Source organism: Propithecus coquereli, unplaced genomic scaffold, assembly GCF_000956105.1.
Source record: "Propithecus coquereli isolate 6110/MARCELLA unplaced genomic scaffold, Pcoq_1.0 Scaffold14, whole genome shotgun sequence".
NCBI classification, from domain to species: Eukaryota; Metazoa; Chordata; class Mammalia; order Primates; family Indriidae; genus Propithecus; species Propithecus coquereli.
In genome coordinates this window covers 84020-105222 of record NW_012138302.1, presented here as the reverse complement: position 1 = coordinate 105222, position 21203 = coordinate 84020, and the positions used below count along the sequence as shown (strand labels likewise).

Below are 21203 nucleotides of genomic sequence, written 5' to 3'. Positions count from 1 at the left end.
TGCCAGCACTTCCGGAAGTTTAAGGTCAGGATGCGGGAGCCCAGGTGAATGCAGGGCAGGCAATGCTTGCGCAGTTCATTCAGGGGCAGCTGGAGGCACTAACTGGCTGGAGCGGAGCGAGCAGCAGGCACCGGAGGGCTGGGACGTAGAGGCGGGTCAGCAAAGGTCGGGCGATTGTGTCGGAGGCAAACCGGCCGTAGGCGGCGGGCGGAGCCCACAGCAAATGATGTAACGAGCGGAGGGATCCCGCCGGGAGAGTGGAGGCGGCACGTTGAGACCCCAGGGGTACGGGGCGGGGGAACCCAATCCCCGCCCTATTTCCCCGCCCCTCCCTCCGCCTCCTTCACGCCCCTCCCCCCTCCTCCCCTCTGGTTGGAAAGTTTCTAGAATCTCTTCCCAGCGGCCTTTGCGGTTCCAACATGGCGGAGCTGACGGTGGAGGTTCGTGGCTCCAACGGGGCTTTCTACAAGGTAATGACCCTTTTGCCGCTTTGTCGGGTCTTCTGGGGGCTAGAGCGGGTTTGAGGGGGGGTTGGTGGTCCCAGAGAGTGAGGTTTGGGATCGAAGAGGGCGGCCAGGCCAAAGCCCGAGGCCACTGGGTTCCTTGCTTCTCCCCCCTCCACCCGCGGTTTAACGGTCTCGGGGGCCCGGGCTCCGTTATGTTTTGAAACAACACGTCGGATACCTCTTGCCTTTTCCTCCTTACGAACCTTCTTCTTGGATGCTCGTGCGGCCCTTGGCGGGCCAGTGCAAAGAAGCGGAGTGCTTGCTGGGCGGCGGGGAGCTCCCGAGGAGCAGGCCTGAGCTCGGGGCGGTCGGGAGTCGCGAAAGGAGGCGGTGGGATTGTGTGGTTACACCCGCTCCCCCGCCCCTCGGACTGGGCAGTGCGAGAGCGCCGCGGCCGGCTCCTCCGACCCCTCCCCGCCCCCTGGGGGGGTGCGTCGCGGAATCTTAGGAATTCACCTTTGTATTAGGGTTTTGGACCAACACATCTTTAGTGCCCGAGGAGGAAGGGGGTACCGGATTGAGGGTTAGGATCGAAGAGAGAAAAGTAGAAAACCTTGGAATGTGGCGGGTTGTAATATTTTTGCGGCCTGGGAAATTGGGCGGCGCCTTAGCCCCTCTATTACGGAAGAAAAAGCGAGAGAGTTCTGTGCTTTAAAAGTAAGATTTAAAATATGAAATGGAACAGGGAGACAGGTGGAAAGGTGAGTAGTTTCTTTATATCAGTTATCCCGTATTTTGGAGGGAGGTGTTTTTTTGTTTTTTCCACGAGGTGTTTTTTTGTTTGTTTCCTTTGGGAGGAAGGAGATGCATTACTGTGGAATCGGGGCTGGGAAACGGAAGAGGTATCCCAGAGTAGAAGAATTTCGTAGGGGCTTCCGGTGTAAAGGGTTAAATAACTGAAAATGAAATCCTAACAGTTTTTTTTTTTTTTTTTTTTGCCATTACAGCATTCCCTTGTCCCTATTTCCCCAAAGTTTGCCTGGATGTTACAAGATCAATACAAAATCTTCCCAGCTGTTGTCTGTCAGTCAATCTCTCTAAGCCAGCATCTCAAATGCTTGAGAGTCTTGGCTATTTTTATGAAGGGCCTTCTTCTAATTGGGTATTGTGCGTATGCAGAATGAATCCTCACAGGTTTTCATTTCAGCATACTTCTTATCCCATGGGATTTTATTTTATTTGGTCATGATTTCCTATTTTCAGCGTTTTGTTTTTCCTTTCTTAGTTTACTGATAAGCTGGTTTAACTGTCACGTGGTAATAGCATAGTAGGGAATCACAGTGTGTAAATAAATTATCCCTCTAAGCTTTTTACAAGTTTAAATCTCCTTAGGTGGTAAACATAAAGTAGAAACAGTGCCTGTTAGAAAGGAGTCTTTATATTAATACGTGAGTAATTACGTTAATGTTCTAGGTTTAAAACTTGGTGTCAGACAAAATGACCTAAATGAAATTTGAGTAGATATTCCATCAACTTCTGTTCTTGTTGAAACCGGTGGTTGCCTTCCGCAGATGACTGCAGATGAGGTTAGCTGAGGCACAGGGCACAAAGAATGGGCTTACCCATATTTTTCTTGTCAAGGATAGGTAAGGCTCATTATTTTGCATCAACCCCCCTACCCCCCACTAAAGTTTCAGATTCTGTTTGGCTATGTAGTTCTTGTGTAAGGGAGGTATGCATTTTTTCCTTGCATATTGAAAAATAGTGATTATTTTGCTTAAACAAATGATTTTGCATTATGTGGTAGAGAGAACATTTCTTTTTAGCAAAGTGTATTTTGTCAGTAGCCTGCTATAGAAGATATTTTTCATTTTGTTATTTTATAAGATTAAGGTAATCAATTTGACTGTTTTACTAAAGATTGCTTACAATCTTTGGTTTTCGTGGTATTTTTTTTTTTTTCAATCCACTGTAAATCAAATGTCCCCACTTTGAAACTCTGAAGTATTCATTGTTGATCTCTATCCACACTCTACAAATCTACTGCTTCGTTCTACTTAGACTTTGACTCCGTTACCCATTTTATCTTAGAAAGTGAGATGGTGCTTGGCGAAAAGTCAGGAAAGACGCTAGGCACATTTGTGTGTGCTGAAATGATGTCTGTACTTGAACACTTGGAATTTTATGTCCACCCATAATCTACTTGTTACATGCACTTTGTGGAAACTGTGGTCTTCAGAACTCTGGAAGAATGAGAATGGTGAAGTGGAAAGAGCTCTGGATTTGAAGTAAACAAATGGGAATTCTAGATCTGAACTTGAGCTTACCATTATCTAGCAATAGACCCCTGAACAAATCTCTCTGAGTTTCAAGTAGTTCAGTGATTTCCCAGTGTTTTTTATCCTATTGAACGGCCCAGTTGAAAAACATTGGCTTATCGCACAAGCAATTTATTAATATTATTTTTAATCATTATTGGGGTTAATTTACATATAGTAAAATAAGACTTTTTTTGGTGTACAGTTATGAATTTTGTTAAATGCTGACTATTTAACCACCACCACAACCAGATTTCCCTAATGCGCCTTTTTAGTCAACCTCACCTCACCCCCAACCTCTAGGGTGTTTTTCATCCTCAGAGTTTTGCCTTACCCAGAATGTCATATATAGAATTTTACGATATACTCTGTAGTGTTTTGAGTCTGGCTTCTTCTATTTATTGGAGGAGCAATTTAATTTTAATTAATTTTTCTAATTTAGAAAGTAATACGTGGTTAGTGAAGGAATTTTGGAAATTCAGCAAAAACTAGAAATTGCCTTGAGATAGGAGCTGTTAACATTTTGGCGTATTTTTTCTTTTTAATGGTGTTTTTCAATGTACAGGTGATTTGAATTTCCCTCCTCTTTTCTCCTCCCCCCACCCCATATACACGGACACATATTTGGCTGTAAGTGTGAATTGCCATTGATGAGTTTCAGAATCTGTTATCATGCCTTGAGACACTGCTTTGTAGACGTGGATTAAAGTTTTTCTAGTGAAACTGAAACTTAATTTCACAAATTAATTGGAACCAGCCTGTGAAGAGCTGAGTATAAGGAGGATTTTATTTAAAATGATGATAGTCTCTTTTTGTAATATTTACACAGATGATAGCATGCTCTCCACATTATTCTGCATCTTTTTTTTTTTTAAACTTAACAGTGGATCTATACTTGTTAAAGAGATAACTTGATGTGTGCTTGTTTGTAGCCCTGTAAATCTGTGGAGATTGAAAGAATGGGAACGTGTTAATTAAGCACTTGGTGTTGGGGTATAATTTTGTATGAAACAATGCTTTTGTACCTTTTATACCTGAAGTAGCACCTTAGGTTTTAAACTACTGGACATTTAAGTTATGCTTTTTTTTTGTTTTTTTAAAGTTTTATTAAGGTAGAATATATCTATAAAATTAACCTGTTTTAAGTGTGCAATTGATTGTGTTTTTACAGAGTTGTATAACCATTGACACAATCTTATTTTAGAACATTCCATTACCTCCCTGCCCCCCAAAAATGTCTTGCCCATTTGCGTCATTACAGTGCTTTAAACTGATCTATACATAAACTTTGTAATAGCACTGCAAGTTGTGTAGCCATGGGCTGAGTATAATTTTAAATAGAAGTCAAAAGTCACTCACTTTTTGGCTCATGGAGAGGAAAGTTTTTCCAAGGTGTTCCAAGGAAATGTGTCATCATCTCCAAGCTAGCTGAATGAAATTTCAAGCTTGCTCTTTAGAAGATAGGATCAATTACTTTTAGAGCTCTGGGATTTCTGCTTTATGAAATTGACCGACTACAAAACAAATCTCAAAGTACTATAATATTTCTATAGTTAATTTCCATATTAGTTTAGCTTAATTTAATATTAAATGGAATTTAAGAGTAATTTTTTTTTTTTTTTTGGAGACAGTCTTGCTCTGTTGCCTGGGCTGGAGTGCCATAGCATCAGGCTAGCTCACAGCAACCTCAAACTCCTGGGCTTAAGCAATCCTTCTGCCTCAGCCTCCGGAGTAGCTGGGACTACAGACATGTGCCACCATGCCTGGCTAATTTTTTCTCTATATTTTTAGTTGTCCAGCTAATTTCTTTCTATTTTTAGTAGAGACGTGGGTCTTATTCTTGCTCAGGCCGGTCTTGAACTTCTGACCTTGAGGGATCCTCCCGCCCCAGCCTCCCAGAGTGCTAGGATTACAGGCGTGAGCCGCCATGCCCGGCCAAGAGTAATCTAAATTATGCAGTAGGTATATTATTGCTAATGATGCAGAATTATATAAGAGTTGTGTTCTGAGGGTAAACTGACTTTTCAAGGCTAGTACAGAATCTTGTTGATTGCTTTGTGGAGATTTGTAGTTGAAAAAAAGATGGTGGCTGCCTTAATTTTAGAGCACCCCGTTACATTAAAAATACATAGTTCCAGATATTTTAAAGATGTTTTTCAGTTGTGCATGTTTAAAAATGTTTTCATAAAAATGTTAAAGAACTAAGATTTAACTAAGTGAACATAAACGGTCACAACAGTTTTTATTTTCATTCTTGTGTAGTTGCCAAATGTTCTTTGTAGGGGTAAGGAAGGCTGGGATCTACTTCCATCTTGCTGATGTCAATCACAGTTTTTAAAAATTAAATTTAAGGCTGGGTACTATGGCTCACCCCTGTAATCCCAGCACTTTCGGAGGCTGAGGTAGGAGAATTGCTTCAGGCCAGGAGTTCAAGACCAGCGTGGACAACATAGTGAGACCTTGTCTCTACAAAATTTTTTTTTTTTTTTTTCAAAGGCTAGTCAAGTGAAGCAGTGAGAGTGGAGAAAGAACAAAGGAATCTAACTGATTGTGATCAATTAGTTTTAAACACCACTGTGGTTGGACCAGCCTCTACAAAAAATTAAAAAAAAAAAATTTCAGTGCTATGTAGAAACTTGTGGAAAAAATTTAGAAAAATGCACATTTTTCTTGGAAAATTTTTGTATTACAACTAATACATAATTATGAAAAACCTGAAAACGAGTAAAAAAAGAAAAAATCTATTTAGAGTTATATTTTCAAGGCCTTGGCTTTATATACTTCCAGAAAACTTAACGTTTTTCCTTATTTTTACTTTTATGCACCTGTGTATTTTCTGTATCATCAGATATTTGTGTGCCATCTATGAGTAAGACAATAGTTTGAAGTAAGTCTGTTATTTACTAGATATCTATTAAACTTCTATGTCTATTTCCTTATTTTCTTAAGGATCCTATATGAGATACATTTTAATCCCCATTTTATATATTAGGAAACTGACTAGTGATTAATTCGTCCGAGATTACGCTGTTGCTGAAATGGTATTTAACTCTAGGGCTTCTCACTTCAAATTGCCTAGTTTGGCATAGCATCAGGGGTTCTTTCAAGGTAATTTTATGGTAGTAAGATTACATTTTATTTAGGAAGACAAGGACAGACACTTGACTAGATTATAACTCGAATGAGTTCTCTATCACTGTGTTAAGGGTGTCAAATTAGCTTTTTTGTAGTGGGAAAAGCAATATGTATTCTTGTAATCGCTGGCTGTGAGACCTTGTTTGTTTTTGTTGAGGCAGAGTCTTACTCTGTTGCCCAGGTTAGAGTGCAGTGGCACCGTGATAGCTCACTGCAACCTCAGACTCCTTGCTAGGCTCATGTGATCCTCCTGCCTCAGCCTCCCGAGTAGCTAGGACTATAGGCGCATGCCACCACACCTGGCTAATTTTTCTGTTTTTGTAGAGACAGGGTCTCACTCTTGCTCAGGCTGGAGACTTTGTTTTTTTTCATATACTGTAATATGAGGCAGTTGGATTTCTTTTAATAGGCATTTATCAAGTTGCATAATTTCTGCTAGGTTTTGTTAGTTGATGAAGGTCCCAGCTAGCTCTAATAACAATAACAGTAATATTTTTTGAGCACCCAGACGACTAGTCAGACTTCTTAGGTACATGACATGAATTTCTCATTTAATCCTCTCAACCATAGTGAAGCAGATAGTGTTAACCCCATTAACCTACAAACAGGTAGTGGATCTCAGACTTAACCTTTACAGTGAAACCACTGTTATGTTTTCATTTAGTAAGGTGTTTTTTTCCCCCCTCGCCCTGATAAGGAGTTCTTTCTATATCTGTTAACTATATAGACAACCCAGAAACATAATATGTTTGTTTTATTATGAATCTTCTAAATTACTTGCCATAAGAGCTCCAGGGAAATTTACCATGGTATTTTTGGGGAGGGGAGTAGCTTTAAATACTCCTGACACACCTTTGTGCCAGGAGTACCGCAGTTTATTTAGAAGCTTCACCTCCTTTAGCTTACAAATTGAGCAGCCTTTTTTTTTTTTTTTAATGTAAAGTTGTCTAGGAAGTGATGATCACCCAGATTTGGGGGACAAGTCAGCCTTTGGCATCCTGAGTTTCTCATGTGAGCTATTAATATAAAACACAGGAACATTATTTTCTCAATTCTCCAACGGTGGTACATAGGTAATACCACTCTACATGCATGAGAGAGAAGTTCATTCATTAAACACAATAGATGCCTTATTGGACTGTATTTTCTTAGAACCCTGGTTATAAAGAACTGTTTGCTATATTCAGTTTTCTCTTTTATTTTAAGATCTTGCACCTCGACTGTGGACATACTGAGTTGTCAGTTAGGCATGCAGAGATGCCTGAATCGTTGGAAGTTAGATGTAGAATCTAAGGAATAGGCTATTTTTCAGTACATAGATTGGAGAAATTAGTGGAAGATTGATGCAATTTCATAGTATATAAAATGGCATCAGTTGTATGTAAGAGGTACTCTACTACTAAGAAAGAAAAAATGTGACCAATTAATCTGAGCAATGGTTTTCTTTATCTTTTAGTTTAGTGTTCTTTTCCTTAAACTGAGATAGGGTCTTGCTCTGTCACCGAGGCTGAAATGCAGTGGCATCATCATAGCTTACTGCAGTCTCAAACTCCTGGGCTCCAGTGATCCTGATCCTGCCTCAGCCTCTCAAGTAGCTGGGACTACAGGTGGGCACCACCACCATCAGCTGATTTTTCTATATTTTGTAAGAGACTGGGATTGTTGTTGCTCAGGCTAGCCTCAAACGGCTGGCCTCAAGCAAGCCTCTGGCCTTTGCCTCCCAAAGTGTTAGGATTACAGGTCTGAGCCACCTCACCTGGCCTTCTTTTAGTATTCTTATGTACTTAAAGATATCCTTTGAACATGTATGTACATACAGTGGGACATTTAAGCAAAATAAATTGGTTAAGACATCTTCACATTCAAATGTTTGTGTTTTTTCTCATATCTTCCTCAGTGCCTCTCAATATGGATAGTATTGATATTGCAAGCATACTTTAAAAGAGCTCTCTGTTATCTACAAGAGCTCACCTCTGTTACCTCCAGTATTTTCTTTCAGGAATTTTCACTAAGACTGCAAGTTTTGATGCTGGTGTTTTCTAGATTTTATCAGGTGTCAACAGAACAACCTTCTGGTAAGAAACCTCAATCCTTCCTAAAATGGTTCTTCAGTGGTTTGGTTTGCTGACTGAAATGTCAAGGGGTTACTGTCAAGTGCAATAGAAAACTGCAGGCAAATCAAGTTCGAGCATGCCTAAACAGTGACATTTATGTCCTGACTGACGTGACAGCTGTTCTAACAAACCATCAATTTTAAGAAGCATCCTGATTTTCGGAGATGTGAAATCCTTAAAGTGATGGGCTGGGAAGGTAGACTGAAGCCAGAGAATGAATCAGTAAATAAACTGATAATTGATGAAGGGAAAACAAGTGATAAATCCATTGTGGCAGTTCTTGAAAAACAAAAACCTGAGATGGTGAATTTTGCATAAATTATGCTAGTAACTATTTCCCATGGGTGTTATATTTTTGTAATCAAATTTATCCACGGTAGTAATCTTTATCTGCTGTATTTGGGGAAAATAGAGAGTCAGCCTAGTCAGAGGAAGGGCCCTACAGCATATTACAGATAGCCCAGTGTCTCTAATAGAGAAAAATTTATTTTAATCTCTGTTTTTAGAATACATTTTATCACAAGTTTGCTTCAGGAATTAAGCCATCAACTGCAATGTTTTTAACACATTGGATAAGGCATCAGAAATGTAAAGTTATTTCTGAATGTTGTGCCAAATAAATCCAGAGAGAAAAATGTTTAAATTTCATGCCAGTAATCCATGAGAAGAGACACTAAAAAGAAAATCTTTGGTATTAAAGCTAGAGTGGCAAACTGTGTAAGACTACTTGATCAAGTATGAAGGAAATAATGTGTGAGACTCACTCTTGCTTGCTTAAGAGAATAAACGTGAACTAGAGGCTTGATTCCAGACAGGTTCCTTGCTTTATGAAAATTTTTAATGGGTTGGAATCTTGAGATTTGGAGTCATTAAAAAGTTAGGTTATTGTGCTAAGGATACTTAATGACCTCCATTTAGCAAGACGGTGCTGTTTTGTTGCTGGCTGTTCTTTTGCTTTCAGTAAAAAAAATTTAATTGTTTTGCAGTCAGTAAACTCTTCTAGTAAGAATTTTGAAATTTAAGAGTTACAGCTTGAGGGTGTAAATCTTGGATTTTTTGGTTCTGGGCTTTCATTCTAAAACTTTTGGTTTAGTCTGAAAAAAAAACTTTGAGTATTCAGGCTGTTTTGTTTCTGATTATAGTCGATAGTTTGCTGAGTGTTAAGGTTTTAAAGTTTCTGTTTCCCTCTATATAAGGAATGTAAAGGTAGTGTTGTAATGAATTGCAATAAAAGGAAGGTATAAATGGGTTTGAAAAAAATCTCAGGCCTGGTGCGGTGGCTCACACCTCTTATCCTAGCGCTCTGGGCAGCAGGGACAGGATTGCTTGAGCCCAGGAGTTCGAGACCAGCCTGAGCAAGAGCAAGAACCCATCTCTACTAAAAATAGAAATAGTAGCTGGCATAGTGGCATGTGCCTGTAGTCCCAGCTACTTTGGAGACTGAGGCAGGAGGATCCCTTGAGTCCAGGAGTTTGGGGTTACAGTGAGCTACGATGATGCCACTGCACTCTGGCTGGGGTGACAGAGCCAGAGTCTGTCTCAAAAAAAAAAAAAAAATATAATAGATTGAATTTGAAATCATGTTTTCCAGTCAAAGGAATTTTTTCCAGACTAGGATGGTATGTCCTTTTTTTCTTCTATTTTTTATTTTATTAATGTCTGCTTTAATCTTTTTTTTCCTGTTTACCTTGGGTTTCGTATGCTCTTTTCTAGTTTCTTGAGATAGAGCTAATTTATTTGAGACTCTTCTTTATGCATTTAGTGCTATACGTTTCTCCTAGTTAGTGTTTTAGTGCTATCTTCTGAAATTTTGTTTCCATTTTTATTCAGTTTAAATTGTAAGAAGAAAAAACCACTTTTTTCTTTCTACTCTCACATTCAACACAGAACACTTCTGTGACCAGATGTGTGTGGGTTCCTTCCCACCCTCATACCAGTCAGTTCTCCAGTGGGTACCAACTGGGTGTCCTATAATTGAAGTCAGTTCTGATGCTGTCTACTGGGAGATCCTATTATCAGATCCCATAGATTGAGGGCTCAGTCCCTCAAGACTGCCCCCACTTAAGGTGCCGATCCCAGCGTATTGGTTGTTAACCTATACTCTGACCGATAGACTACAAACAGGGGGTTCTACGACCCCCTCCTTGGAGTCTATTAATAGAATGGTTCACAGAACTCAGAGAAACACTTTACTTTAACGTTTACTGTATTAATACAAAAGATACTACAAAGGATACAGAGGAGCAGCCAGAAGAAGAGATAGATAGGGCGAGGTATTGGGGCAGGGTTGTGAGCCTCCTGCTCTGGATGTGCCACCCTCCCAGCACCTGCAAGTGTTCAGCAGCTGAAGCTCCAGGATGGTATTTCTTAATGGGTTTCCTGGGAATGTTCTCAAAGGGATTCAGGCATCTTTGCAGGTTTCTAAGCCACAGCTCAAGCAAGGTGTCTGATACATTGATTAGTGTTTTAAACATTAAATTTTTATTTCAACTCACATCTGTGTTTTAGACATGATAACTGCCTTTCCAGTTGTGAACTGGATTTGGAATTTCGTTCTGTAACCTTGCCTTAAGTACCTTTTTGTGAAAGGTTCCTTACTTCTCCTGATTAGTATTGCTGCCAGACTTAATCTTTTAAACTATATGAATTGGCAAAAACATTTTATCATCTGGCTTGTGATGATTTAATGAAAAGAGCTCCAGACAGAAGATGAAGTTTTAAATAGTATTTATAACCTCCTAGAGAGTGAAACTTGGGGACTATGTCAGTGTGTTATTGTTTCAACTTCCCTTTCTCTAAAATAAGTGGTCTGGAAGGTTTGTAAATGAAATTTTGTGTATCTTCATACAGTGTCCCCAGCCAGGGCCCATAATTCATCTCTTCTGGTTTTGACTATATTTATAATTGCAGTCTTTCAATTCCTGAAATGTATTCATGTTACATTTCTTTCTGCTTAACTTAAAGGATTTTTCCCCATAACTTCCATCAAGTTGAAAAACTTTGTTTTACAACTGTATTCTTTAATTTCAAAAATGTATTTATAAATTAGGCAAATATCCTTTGCACCTTGTTCTCCCACAGGCAGTTTATGATCCCACCTCAAAATTGCCAAGCACTTTATGCAGATGTCAAAAAATGAGGTAGATCTTTATGTTCTGATAAAGATCTACAAGACATAAAGTGGGAGGAGAAAAGCAGAGTTCAGAATGAATTGTAGCAAATGTGGAACACCTTCAAGAAGATATATATATTATTAAAATTACATTTTTTCTGTGAATTATATGTTCATTTAGTTCATATTCATTGTTACCTTCTTTATCAGTTTGTTTCTTTCTTATTCTTGCTAGAATATTGTGAATTAGGAATTTAACTCTGTTGTATGTTATTTAATCACCCCACCCCTTTGTATGTGATATTGTGATTGATTGATTGATTGATTGATTGAGGGACAGAGGCTTGCCCTGTTGCCCCAGCTAGAGTGCCCTGACTTCAGCCTATCTCACAGTAACCTCAAACTCCTGGGCTCAAGTGGTTCTCCTGCCTCAGACTCCCAAGTAGCTACAGGTGTGTGCCACCATGCCCAGCTAATTTTTTCTATTTTTAGTAGAGACAGGGTGGGTGTGTGTCTCTCTCTTGCTTAGGCTGGTCTCAAACTCCTGACCTCAGGAGATCCTCCTGCCTTGACTCCCTGGAGTGCTAGGATTGCAGGTGTGAGCCACTGTGCCCTGCCCTGTTTATTTTTTGAGACAGGGTCTTACTCTGTTGCCTGAGCTAGAGTGTAGTGACATCATTATAGCTTGCTGCAACTCAAACTCTTTTGGCTCAAGTGATCCTCCTGCCTCAGCTTCCCAAGTAGCTGGGACTCTAGGTGCATGCCACCACACCTGGCTAATGTTTTTATTTTTTGTAGAGACGAGGTCTTAGGGTCTCAGTATAGCCCAGGCTGGTCTCTAACTCCTGGGCTTTGAAGCAGTGCTCCTTTCTCAGCCTCCGGAAGTGCTAGGATTATAGGTGTGAGCCACTGCTCCTGGCCAATATTGTTTATTATGCAGGGTGTGTCAAAAGTTGCCATACATAGGGAAAATGGGAAATTGTAGCTAAATGTACCTTTATTTACAAAATATTCATTACAGAATTTTTCCTTTGTTTGGAGACTTTTGGGACAACCCTGTGTTTTAGCTTTTGGGTAGTATACATTTGTCAGATTTTGTGGCTTTGGGTTTTCTTTGTTGGTTAGAAAGGCCTTCCTCATTCCAAAGTTATAAATACTTTACTCGTTCTTTTCCTGAAATCGTGATTGATTTTTAAAAAGTTTGTATCTTTTACCCATTGATTTTATTTTGATGAAAACATCTACTTTTATTTTTCCCAATATTATCCATATGTCTCCATGCCATTTAAAAATAATTCAGGCCAGGTATGGTGACTCAATGCGTGTAATTCCTAGCACTTTGGGAGGCTGAGGTGGGAGGATTGCTTGAGGCCAGGAGTTCAAGACCAGCCTAAGCAACATAGCAAGACCCTGTCTCTATATAAAATACAAAAAATTAGCTGAGAGTAATGGTTGACATTTGTAGTCCCAGCTTCTTGGAGAGGGTGAGACAGGAGGATCACTTGAGCCCAGGAGTTTGAGATTGCAGTGAGCTATGATGATGCCAGTGCACTCTAGCCTACGGGACAGAGCAAGACATTGTCTCAAACAAAAACAAAAAGCCATTTCTCCTATTTGTAAATTCTTAAACTACTTAGACCTGTTTTTGGAACCTGTGGTCTTGTTTTTTTTTAAAATATCTTTTCTGTCTTGGTTATTGTAGTTTTAAAATAAACTTTAATGTTGGTGGGTATAGTGTTTTCTTGTTATTCCCCCCCCAGTTTTCTTTCTTTTTTCCCTTCTGTAGACTACCTGCAGGTCACCCCCACCTCCATTTTTTTTTTTTTTTTTTTTTTTGAGACAGTCTTGCTGTGTTGCCTGGGGCTAGGAGCTAGAGTGCGGTGGCATCAGCCTAGCTCACAGCAACCTCAAACTCCTGGACTCAAGTGATCCTCCTGCCTCAGCCTCCCAAGTAGCTGGGACTACAGACATGTACCACCATGCCCGGCTAATTTTTTCATATGTTTTTAGTTGTCCAGCTAATTTCTTTCTATTTTTAGTAGAGATGGGGTCTCACTCTTACTCAGGCTGATCTCAAACTCCTGAGCTCAAAGGATCCTCCCGCCTCAGCCTCCCAGAGTGCTAGGATTACAGGTGTGAACCACCACGCCCGGCCCCACCCCCATTAAAAATTTACTTTTTGAGTGCTGCCTGTTATTTTTGAGGTAGACTTCAGTATAATTTTATAATTTTAACCCCTTTCCCCTCCAACAGAATACATAAACACACTCCTTCAAACATGTTAGTGGGAGCCCATTGAAATTATAGGTTAATTTTAGGGGCATATTGAAATTTTTATAGTATCAATACCTATCTAAGAACATGATTTACATTTTCCTAAATTTTCTATTTATATTTATTAGAGTTTCAAAAGATTTCTACACATAGGCCCTGCCCATTTCTTTGTTAAGGACATTTGTAGGAGTTTCTTGGTGGTTATTGTAAGTAGAATATTTTTTGTCCATTGTATTTTCCAGCTCTTTGTTGTTTATATCTAGAAAGCTAAGTATTAGTTAATTTGCCACCTTAGCAAATCTTTGACTAAACGTTTTTTAAAAAAAATTTCTATTTTAGGCTGGATTGCTTTTGAAAATCAGTTCTTCAAATAGTGCTTTCACTGCTCAGGGAATCTTGCTACTGCCTCTACCCTTCCCCCCTTTATTTTAGATGTAATTTATGGCATTTCTGGTTTTTTATTATATGATGCCTATTTTTTATTTTGCTGGAGATGTACGGATTACTTTTTAATATTCCAAGCGCATTTCAATTGTGTTATACTCCCTGGTTATTTATTGATGATTATTAAATGTAAATATATATTGGACTGTGTGAATAAACAGAATGAGTGACTATTTTATAATGATGCCTTGAAATCATCTGTGTTCGTGTGTATGTGTGTGTGTGTGTGTGTGTGTGTGTGTGTGTGTATGAAAAAAAAAAAAGAAATGTCAAAGGTTTTGTTCTGAGAAGTATGAGTCCTGGGCCAGATGAATGTGAATAGGAAGAGAGACAGTCTAAATCCCCAAAGTTTGGAACTCACAGAAGGATGATAGAAGTTATGGAAACTTAAAGGCATAAAGCCCCTCCATACCATGTGCAGACAAATGTGGCCATTGTTATTGGTGTCTTCTGATTGTCAAAAGATTTTAACAAAGATCCAACTCTGCCATTTTGGGTCTCTTGAACAGATAGGTACCTAGCAGTAATACTGGTGGTTTGGAGAGTACAGAAATACCTTTAAAACTTTTCACTGTGTCCTGTATCAAATGGACTCAATTTTATAGAGATCTGGCTATTAGAAGTACCTTTTCTCTAGAATTTAGGATTTGGGGATTAGATTTTAGGGAGTTAGATCATTAGAAATTGTCCACTGCAGTCCAAATACATTTTAAGGACTAGGTGTTAGGTCCTTAATCTAATAAATCTCATGGTGGAAAGATATTAGCAATAAGAATAGATGTCCAGAGCTGTGTTTTCACTTCAAATTTTTGAAAAGTGTGCACCGAAAGTTGATGCTGGTGTTTATGGTGGAAGTGTTTGTGGGGAAGGGGAAGGTAGAAACACTGACTTTTAGAGAGGAAAAAAATATTTTCATTATAATGAAAAGTAAAATTTTCTAGTGGCATGGAGGTATGACTTAAACTAATCCACTATATGAATTATACAGAAATTAGAAAGATTCGTGAGACTTTCCAAATCTGTTAAAGTTGTTTTTTAAAGGACTAGAAAATATTAGTGAAAGTTGAAAATATGACTCACTTCTGATAGCAAGATATGCTTTACTAATAGTCATGAACTTGGAAATTCTCAGTTTCTGAAGTATTCATTAAAAATGGCAAGACTAGAATGTAGATAAATTTGCTCGTAACCCGTAACTATGAAAGTGCTGACCAAGGTGATTGCTGAATGTGAGTGTGCACTTTAAGAAACAGAAAAACTGGCCAGGAACTTGTTACTATATCATGGTCAGATAATTAAAGCCTGAACTGGAGTGGCAGCTCTAAATTTTTAGATTTGGGAGGAGAAAGAGAAAAAATATCTCCAGAATTGCAAGGCAGGAGCTGCTGTGGCACTCTTGAAGAAGAAGGTATCTTGAGTTTTAGTCCTTGATGAGAATATTTGCATGGAAATGTCTCACAGCACACCAATAAATGAGATAACAGGCAGTTGGAGCTGGAGAAGAGAACAGAGCTAAATTACAAAATAATGCAGTTGAGTAACAAATGTGGTGGGAGGGCACTGCGAGACTTGAAATTTATGAATTACCTACATTCTGTGGTTGGTCATCCTACATTGTTGAAGAAAGTAAAATGACAGGTTTTATTTTCATTCCCATCTGTTTCCCTCTTCTGCAAGACTTTCTCTAGTTCCAAAGATTTTCTGGGGTTATAGTGCTGATCTACTTGCTTTTAGGTTCTCTTACTGCAAGTTTATGTTTTGTAGTCTAATTTCCTTAGAATAATATCTGACACATAGTGAGCATTTAAATATTGTTGCTTTTTTATTACTGTTAATCCTCTTTCATCTGCTTTATAAATTAAAAAAACTTTTTTTGTTGCAGTTTTGTCTTTTCCCTTTATTCTCTTTTTTCCTGTGGGTTTATGCCTATAAATCTCTTAGTGTTACTTAATAGACTTTTGGGAAGGAGTGAGATAAACAGATGTGTTCAGTTGTGCCATGCTTTGACCAGATAATGCATGCATTATAGCTAATATTTAGTGGACATTATGGGCTGTAGTGTGATAAAGATGTTTTAGAAAAGTATTCACTAAGTACCCAATGGTTTAAAGTATGTGTTTAAGCATTTGACTAATACAGAATGTCATTTAATGTTAATTGTAATAATAAAAGTGCCAAGGACTGCTTGCCTAAGGTTACTTAGTGGTAGAATAAGAATTTGAACAACAGTAATTCAACACTGGAGTCCTTCACTTTCTTGAATATGTCAGATCTTATGGTTTCTTTCAGCTATGTTAATCAAACGAAGTTATAGTAAAAAGTCTAATTTTGATAAATAATTTTAAGGCTAAAAACAACTGATTTTTACTGAGAATCTATTTTCATTCCAAAATAGTTTTGAGGCAATGTATTATACTTACTATAGCCCCCCCCTTTTTTTTTTAAGGGAAGAGAAGTAGACAGGGAAAAGATGATTAAGTTAATGACAAAGACAGTATCCAAAATGTCGTGCATTTTACAAAAAGGTGGACTATAATATTTATAGCGTTTATAACAAAATTGAATTCTTACTCCATGCCAAGTACTGTGCTCAACATTGATTACTTTATTGTTTGGTATGTATGGTACGATACCATAATTAACTCCATTAGGCTAAAACTGTGCTCAATATACAAGTGGTAGAGCTGGGATATGAATCCCTGGTGTCCAGACTCCAGAGCTTGAACTCTTAAGTCACCATACTGAATACTGAACTTTCAGTCACAATATTAAATACTGCCACACTCATCTAATACCTGTGGTGTTCCAGGGATATACATTTACTTTTGCTAATTTCGAGATAGATGATACTGTGTGAAAAATGAGATTCAGAGAGGTTAAGTAATTTATAAGATCATGTATCTCATGAATGGTGAAAATGGAAATTAAACCCTGATCTGCCTAATTCTAAACCCTGTGTTCTTTCAGCACTCTATATTGTCTTTGTGTCTCTAATGTAGCCTTTTATAGTTATGCAACATTTAACTTGATATGCTTTTAATAATGTTTTTGTGTCTTGAAGGGATTTATCAAAGATGTTCATGAAGATTCCCTCACAGTTGTTTTTGAAAATAAGTAAGTTATTTTTATTGGCATCTTAACTTTAGAGATTGGTAGTGCCTAACTATTTTGTGTTTGGGTGTTTCTGCTGCCAGTGGGAAAATGATATTGCTTTGTTGGCGGGGGGGAGCATGCTTTGGTTGTTTGATCATCTCAAGTAAGCCTGTTTTTGATAATTCTGCACCTGTTTTTCTATCCACAATTTACTTGTCACTTTTTTTATAACCCACTTCTTTGCCAGAACATGTATGGACATGAATCATTAAGTAGTTTTTGCAAAAATAGATGGTTCAGTTATAATATGCTTAATTCTTAAAAGTCCAGCATGTTGAAATGATGTTGCAGAAGGCCTTCTAAATGGCTACTGGTAGTCACAAAGTTTAATATTAGGCCATCTTTAATTGATATTAATAAGTAATCAATTTTATAGATATTGTAAGGGTTATGTAGTCTGAAAATGGGAAAGACAGAATGCTGGGCTTGGTTAGGAAGGGTTATAAAAGAGCACTGTTAAATTGAAGGTTAGAAAAGGACTGTTCAGCTCCACTTTTAAGCTGCTTCTGGAACTGCTTGAAAAGATCTTTGCCCAACAGTTGCTTCATGTAGAAACAAGTGTTGAGATGATTTCTGTCTTTGAGGAGCTGCCATTTAGATGGTGACAGCAAAAAGAAAGCACCCCAAAATCTTTTACTTGTCAGCTGCTGCTTTGCCCAGTATTCACAGATAGAAACTTAAGGAACATTTTATGTGTTAGTATGACCTTCCAGGCATAATATATGACCTTTGTGAACTTCAGAGTAATGAGGAATTTTTGACTTTATAAATTCAGCTTATAAAATACAACACAAAAATGCCAGTTAAGCAGTGTTTAGATTAGTAGTTTAATACATTCATATTTATGTCAAAGATTAAAGGTAAGCTTTTTCTAGATTCTAATTACAGTATGTGTTTTCATTGTAGAAAAGACGAATGTGAGAAAATGAAATCTTTTGTAGTTCAGCTATTCAGAATAATTGCCAATTAATTTTTTTTGTATTTTTGTAAACACTTTATACTAAAAAGAATTGTGCAGTTTATATTGTTTCATAATCTATGAGATTGTGTTCCTTTTTTGACAGGTCTTATAGGTATAAAAGTGTTTGAAATAAATTGATCTCACTACTGTTTGGTAGCTGTGTGGATGTGACATTATTTCAAAGCTAAGTCATTACAATGAACTTAGCCTATTTCATTTGCAGAATAATGTATGTACTGTTCTTAGAATAATTTAGAAGATAATATATATAACTATCAATGATGTTAATTACAAACTTTATCAAGAGCCATGCAAAATCTGTTCTACCTCAGTAACTTGGGAAATTATATAGTATGAATTTTTTTTTCTCTTTAAGGAAAGCTAAATGATTAACTTAAAAAATATATAGCATGAAGCATGGACTATATAGATTTCATATTAGAGGCTATTAGAATGACATATTCTAAAATTGTTGATACCTTTTCAATTCCTTCAGTTGGCAACCAGAACGCCAGGTTCCATTTAATGAAGTTAGATTACCACCACCACCTGATATAAAAAAAGAAATCAGTGAAGGAGATGAAGTAGAGGTATGTATTTTTAATTTTATTTTCTTGGGCCTATTTTTTTGGTTTGAATAAATATTCTCGTAGGAAAAATTTAATTCTTCTTTCTATTGGTGGTGATGTCTGTGTAATGTAGCAGTGCTTGAGTTTTGGAGTCAGAACTGGTCTCAGCTCTCCCGTGTTTAGCTTTGTGGAATCGATAAAGTTTCTTTATCACTGTAATGAAAATAATTTGAAAGATAAGGATGATAGTGCATTTGAATTGATTTTAAAAGAACCTGGCACACTGTTTTCCTTTTTGCTAATTACTTTAAAATTTGTCTTGTGAATTTTGCCTCAATATCTTTGTAAATGTTATTATACTTTATTACAGTGGTCATTAATATAGTTCATATATAACAATGTGAAATACCATAATTAGCATACTGCCTTATAGAATATTCTAGAAATGTCTGTGGAAAATTTTAAATAGTACAGAAAAGCAAAAAAGAAAAAAATATCACCACTCAGATTTTAAAAACTCCAGTCATGGTGTGTATATTATTCCAGGCTTTTTCTCCCACCACCCCCCCCCCAATAAAAATGGGATCATATTGTACTGCTTTCTTGTATCTTGCTTTGTTTCATGCTTATTATATCTTGGATGTCTGTCTCTTCAGTGTTACGTTCTTTGCTGTTATTAATAGATGAAAAGAAACTTGGAAGTAATGGTCAAATACAGGTGCAATGATGAGTTTGACAGATAACAGAAAATTTGATTTCCAGTTTTGAAGAAATTGGTACCATTCCTCTTAGGTGCTCAAATATGCTGTATGTATATTTCCCACAGGAGGTTGGTTTGATAGTATTGAAAGATTTTCAAGTCTCATTTGTATCTACTTTATATAAGGTGGGGCAGTTGAGGTGGTGGGATAGGGGAGAGCCTTTACTGATGGAATAGCTATCTAGGTCCGGTGCAGTGGATCAAAGCTATAATCCTAGCACTTCGGGAGGCCTAAGTGGGAAGATTGGTTTAGGCCAGGAGTTCGAGACCAGCCTAGGTAACAGCAAGACCTCATCTCTACAAAATATTTAAAAAAATGAACCAGATGTGGTGTTGTGCACCTGGAGTCCCAGCTACTGGGGAGGATGAGGCAGGAGGATCGCTTGAGCCAGGGAGTTTGAGGTTCTAGTGAGCTATGATGACTCCACTGTACTATAGCAGGAGCAATAGAGTGAGACCTTGTCTCCAAAAAAAAAAAATTGCTACAGTAATCAAGACAGTGTCGTATCAGTGAAAGGATGGACAAATAGAGCAGTGGAAGAGAATGGAGAGCCTCAAAATTGACCCACATGACTATAGTCACCTGATATTTGACAAAAGAGTAAAGGGAATACACAAAGCAAAGATGGTCTTTTCAACAACTGGTGCTGAAACAACTGGACATCTCCATGCAAAAAAAAAAAAAAACCAACCTGAAATTCTTACAAAAATTAACTTAAAATGGATCACAGAACTAAATGTAAAACACTACCGTATTGAAAAAAGGAAATAGCTGTCTAAATATTTTTATTAGCACTTAAGAAGTATATATTCTGTGCTAGACACTGTAGTGAACATTTTGCAAGCGATTTTGTTATCTGTCAATTTTTTTTTTTTTTAATGATTAATTTTCTTTGAGCTCTCTTTAATCCTAGATTTTGTGCTAGGAAGCCAAAGAATTGCATCAGTTTAACCCCTGACAGCCTAAACTTGCTTTCATTTAGAAATTCTGCCTGGATTTTAATTACTTGCCCGAAGTTCACTGTGCCTTATTTTGCTTTTGCTAAAGCAAAGTATGTTATAGCTTAACTGTGTCAGGGCTCCATGAGTCAACTTTCTAATGTTACGGTGCTCACTTTACTCACTTTTGTCTTTATAGTTGACTTCATTAAAGTGGGTGCTAAGACTTTTTTGTAAGGAGACCTGTCACTGCAGTCTAGGTGTGTGTATTAGTGTTATTGAAGAAAATGTCACCAATATCATGGGGAGACACAAGGAAACAGTGCCGAAGTGACTGCTGCTAATCAAGGAGTGTGAAGTATAAGTAGGATGCTTGGTGGGTGCTATATATGGCAGTGATGCTGCTGATTACCCTGTTCATTTGGACTTTATAGTCCTTTGAAAATGTTTTTCTCAGTATTATATTTTCTAATTAACATCTTTCTGTAAGGATGGATAAGGAACTTGATTTATTTTCATTTTTCAAAATTTACTTCTGGTATAGAATTTTTCCTCTGGAATTTGGGCAAACAAGAGTTAGGTCAAGGAAGGAATGACTTAGGTTTGGAAATGTTCTAGAATTAGAAACTGTGGTGATCAATTTTGAGAGTAGTGTTTTTTTATACCTTTTTGTTCAGACACTTACTGGTAAAGTCTCAGATTAAAGGAAAAACTACTCTTGGTGAGTACTGAAGGTGGTGTTACAGTGTACTTTCTCCAGTCCTAGTCTAGGAATGTCCTGCCCTGTTTTTGAACCATCTCTAGCTCATCTCCCCAGCTGTCAACAAAACGTTTATGTTAAGAGATTGAATGATTTAGGAATTGATGATCCTAGAGATTTTTATTTAACTTTGTGTTTTATGATTCACCCCTGGTGAAATTTGCTGTCTACAATTTTGTGAATCATCTGAAGTTAAGATGATGTCTTTTTTTTTTTTT

The 21203-nt window shown here is 37.7% G+C and overlaps 1 protein-coding gene across 1 annotated transcript in view; it reads left to right on the top strand.

Annotated features, from left to right (window-relative positions):
• Positions 1–276: 276 nt before the first annotated feature.
• Positions 277–21203, top strand: part of FXR1 (fragile X mental retardation, autosomal homolog 1) — a 61202-nt gene continuing 40275 nt past the window's right edge. Inside the window, exons 1-3 of the mRNA XM_012639317.1 lie at positions 277–470; positions 16905–16957; positions 18454–18547. Coding sequence (XP_012494771.1) covers positions 420–470; positions 16905–16957; positions 18454–18547 — 198 coding nt within the window. The 5' untranslated portion in view covers positions 277–419. The remainder of the gene's footprint in view (positions 471–16904; positions 16958–18453; positions 18548–21203) is intronic.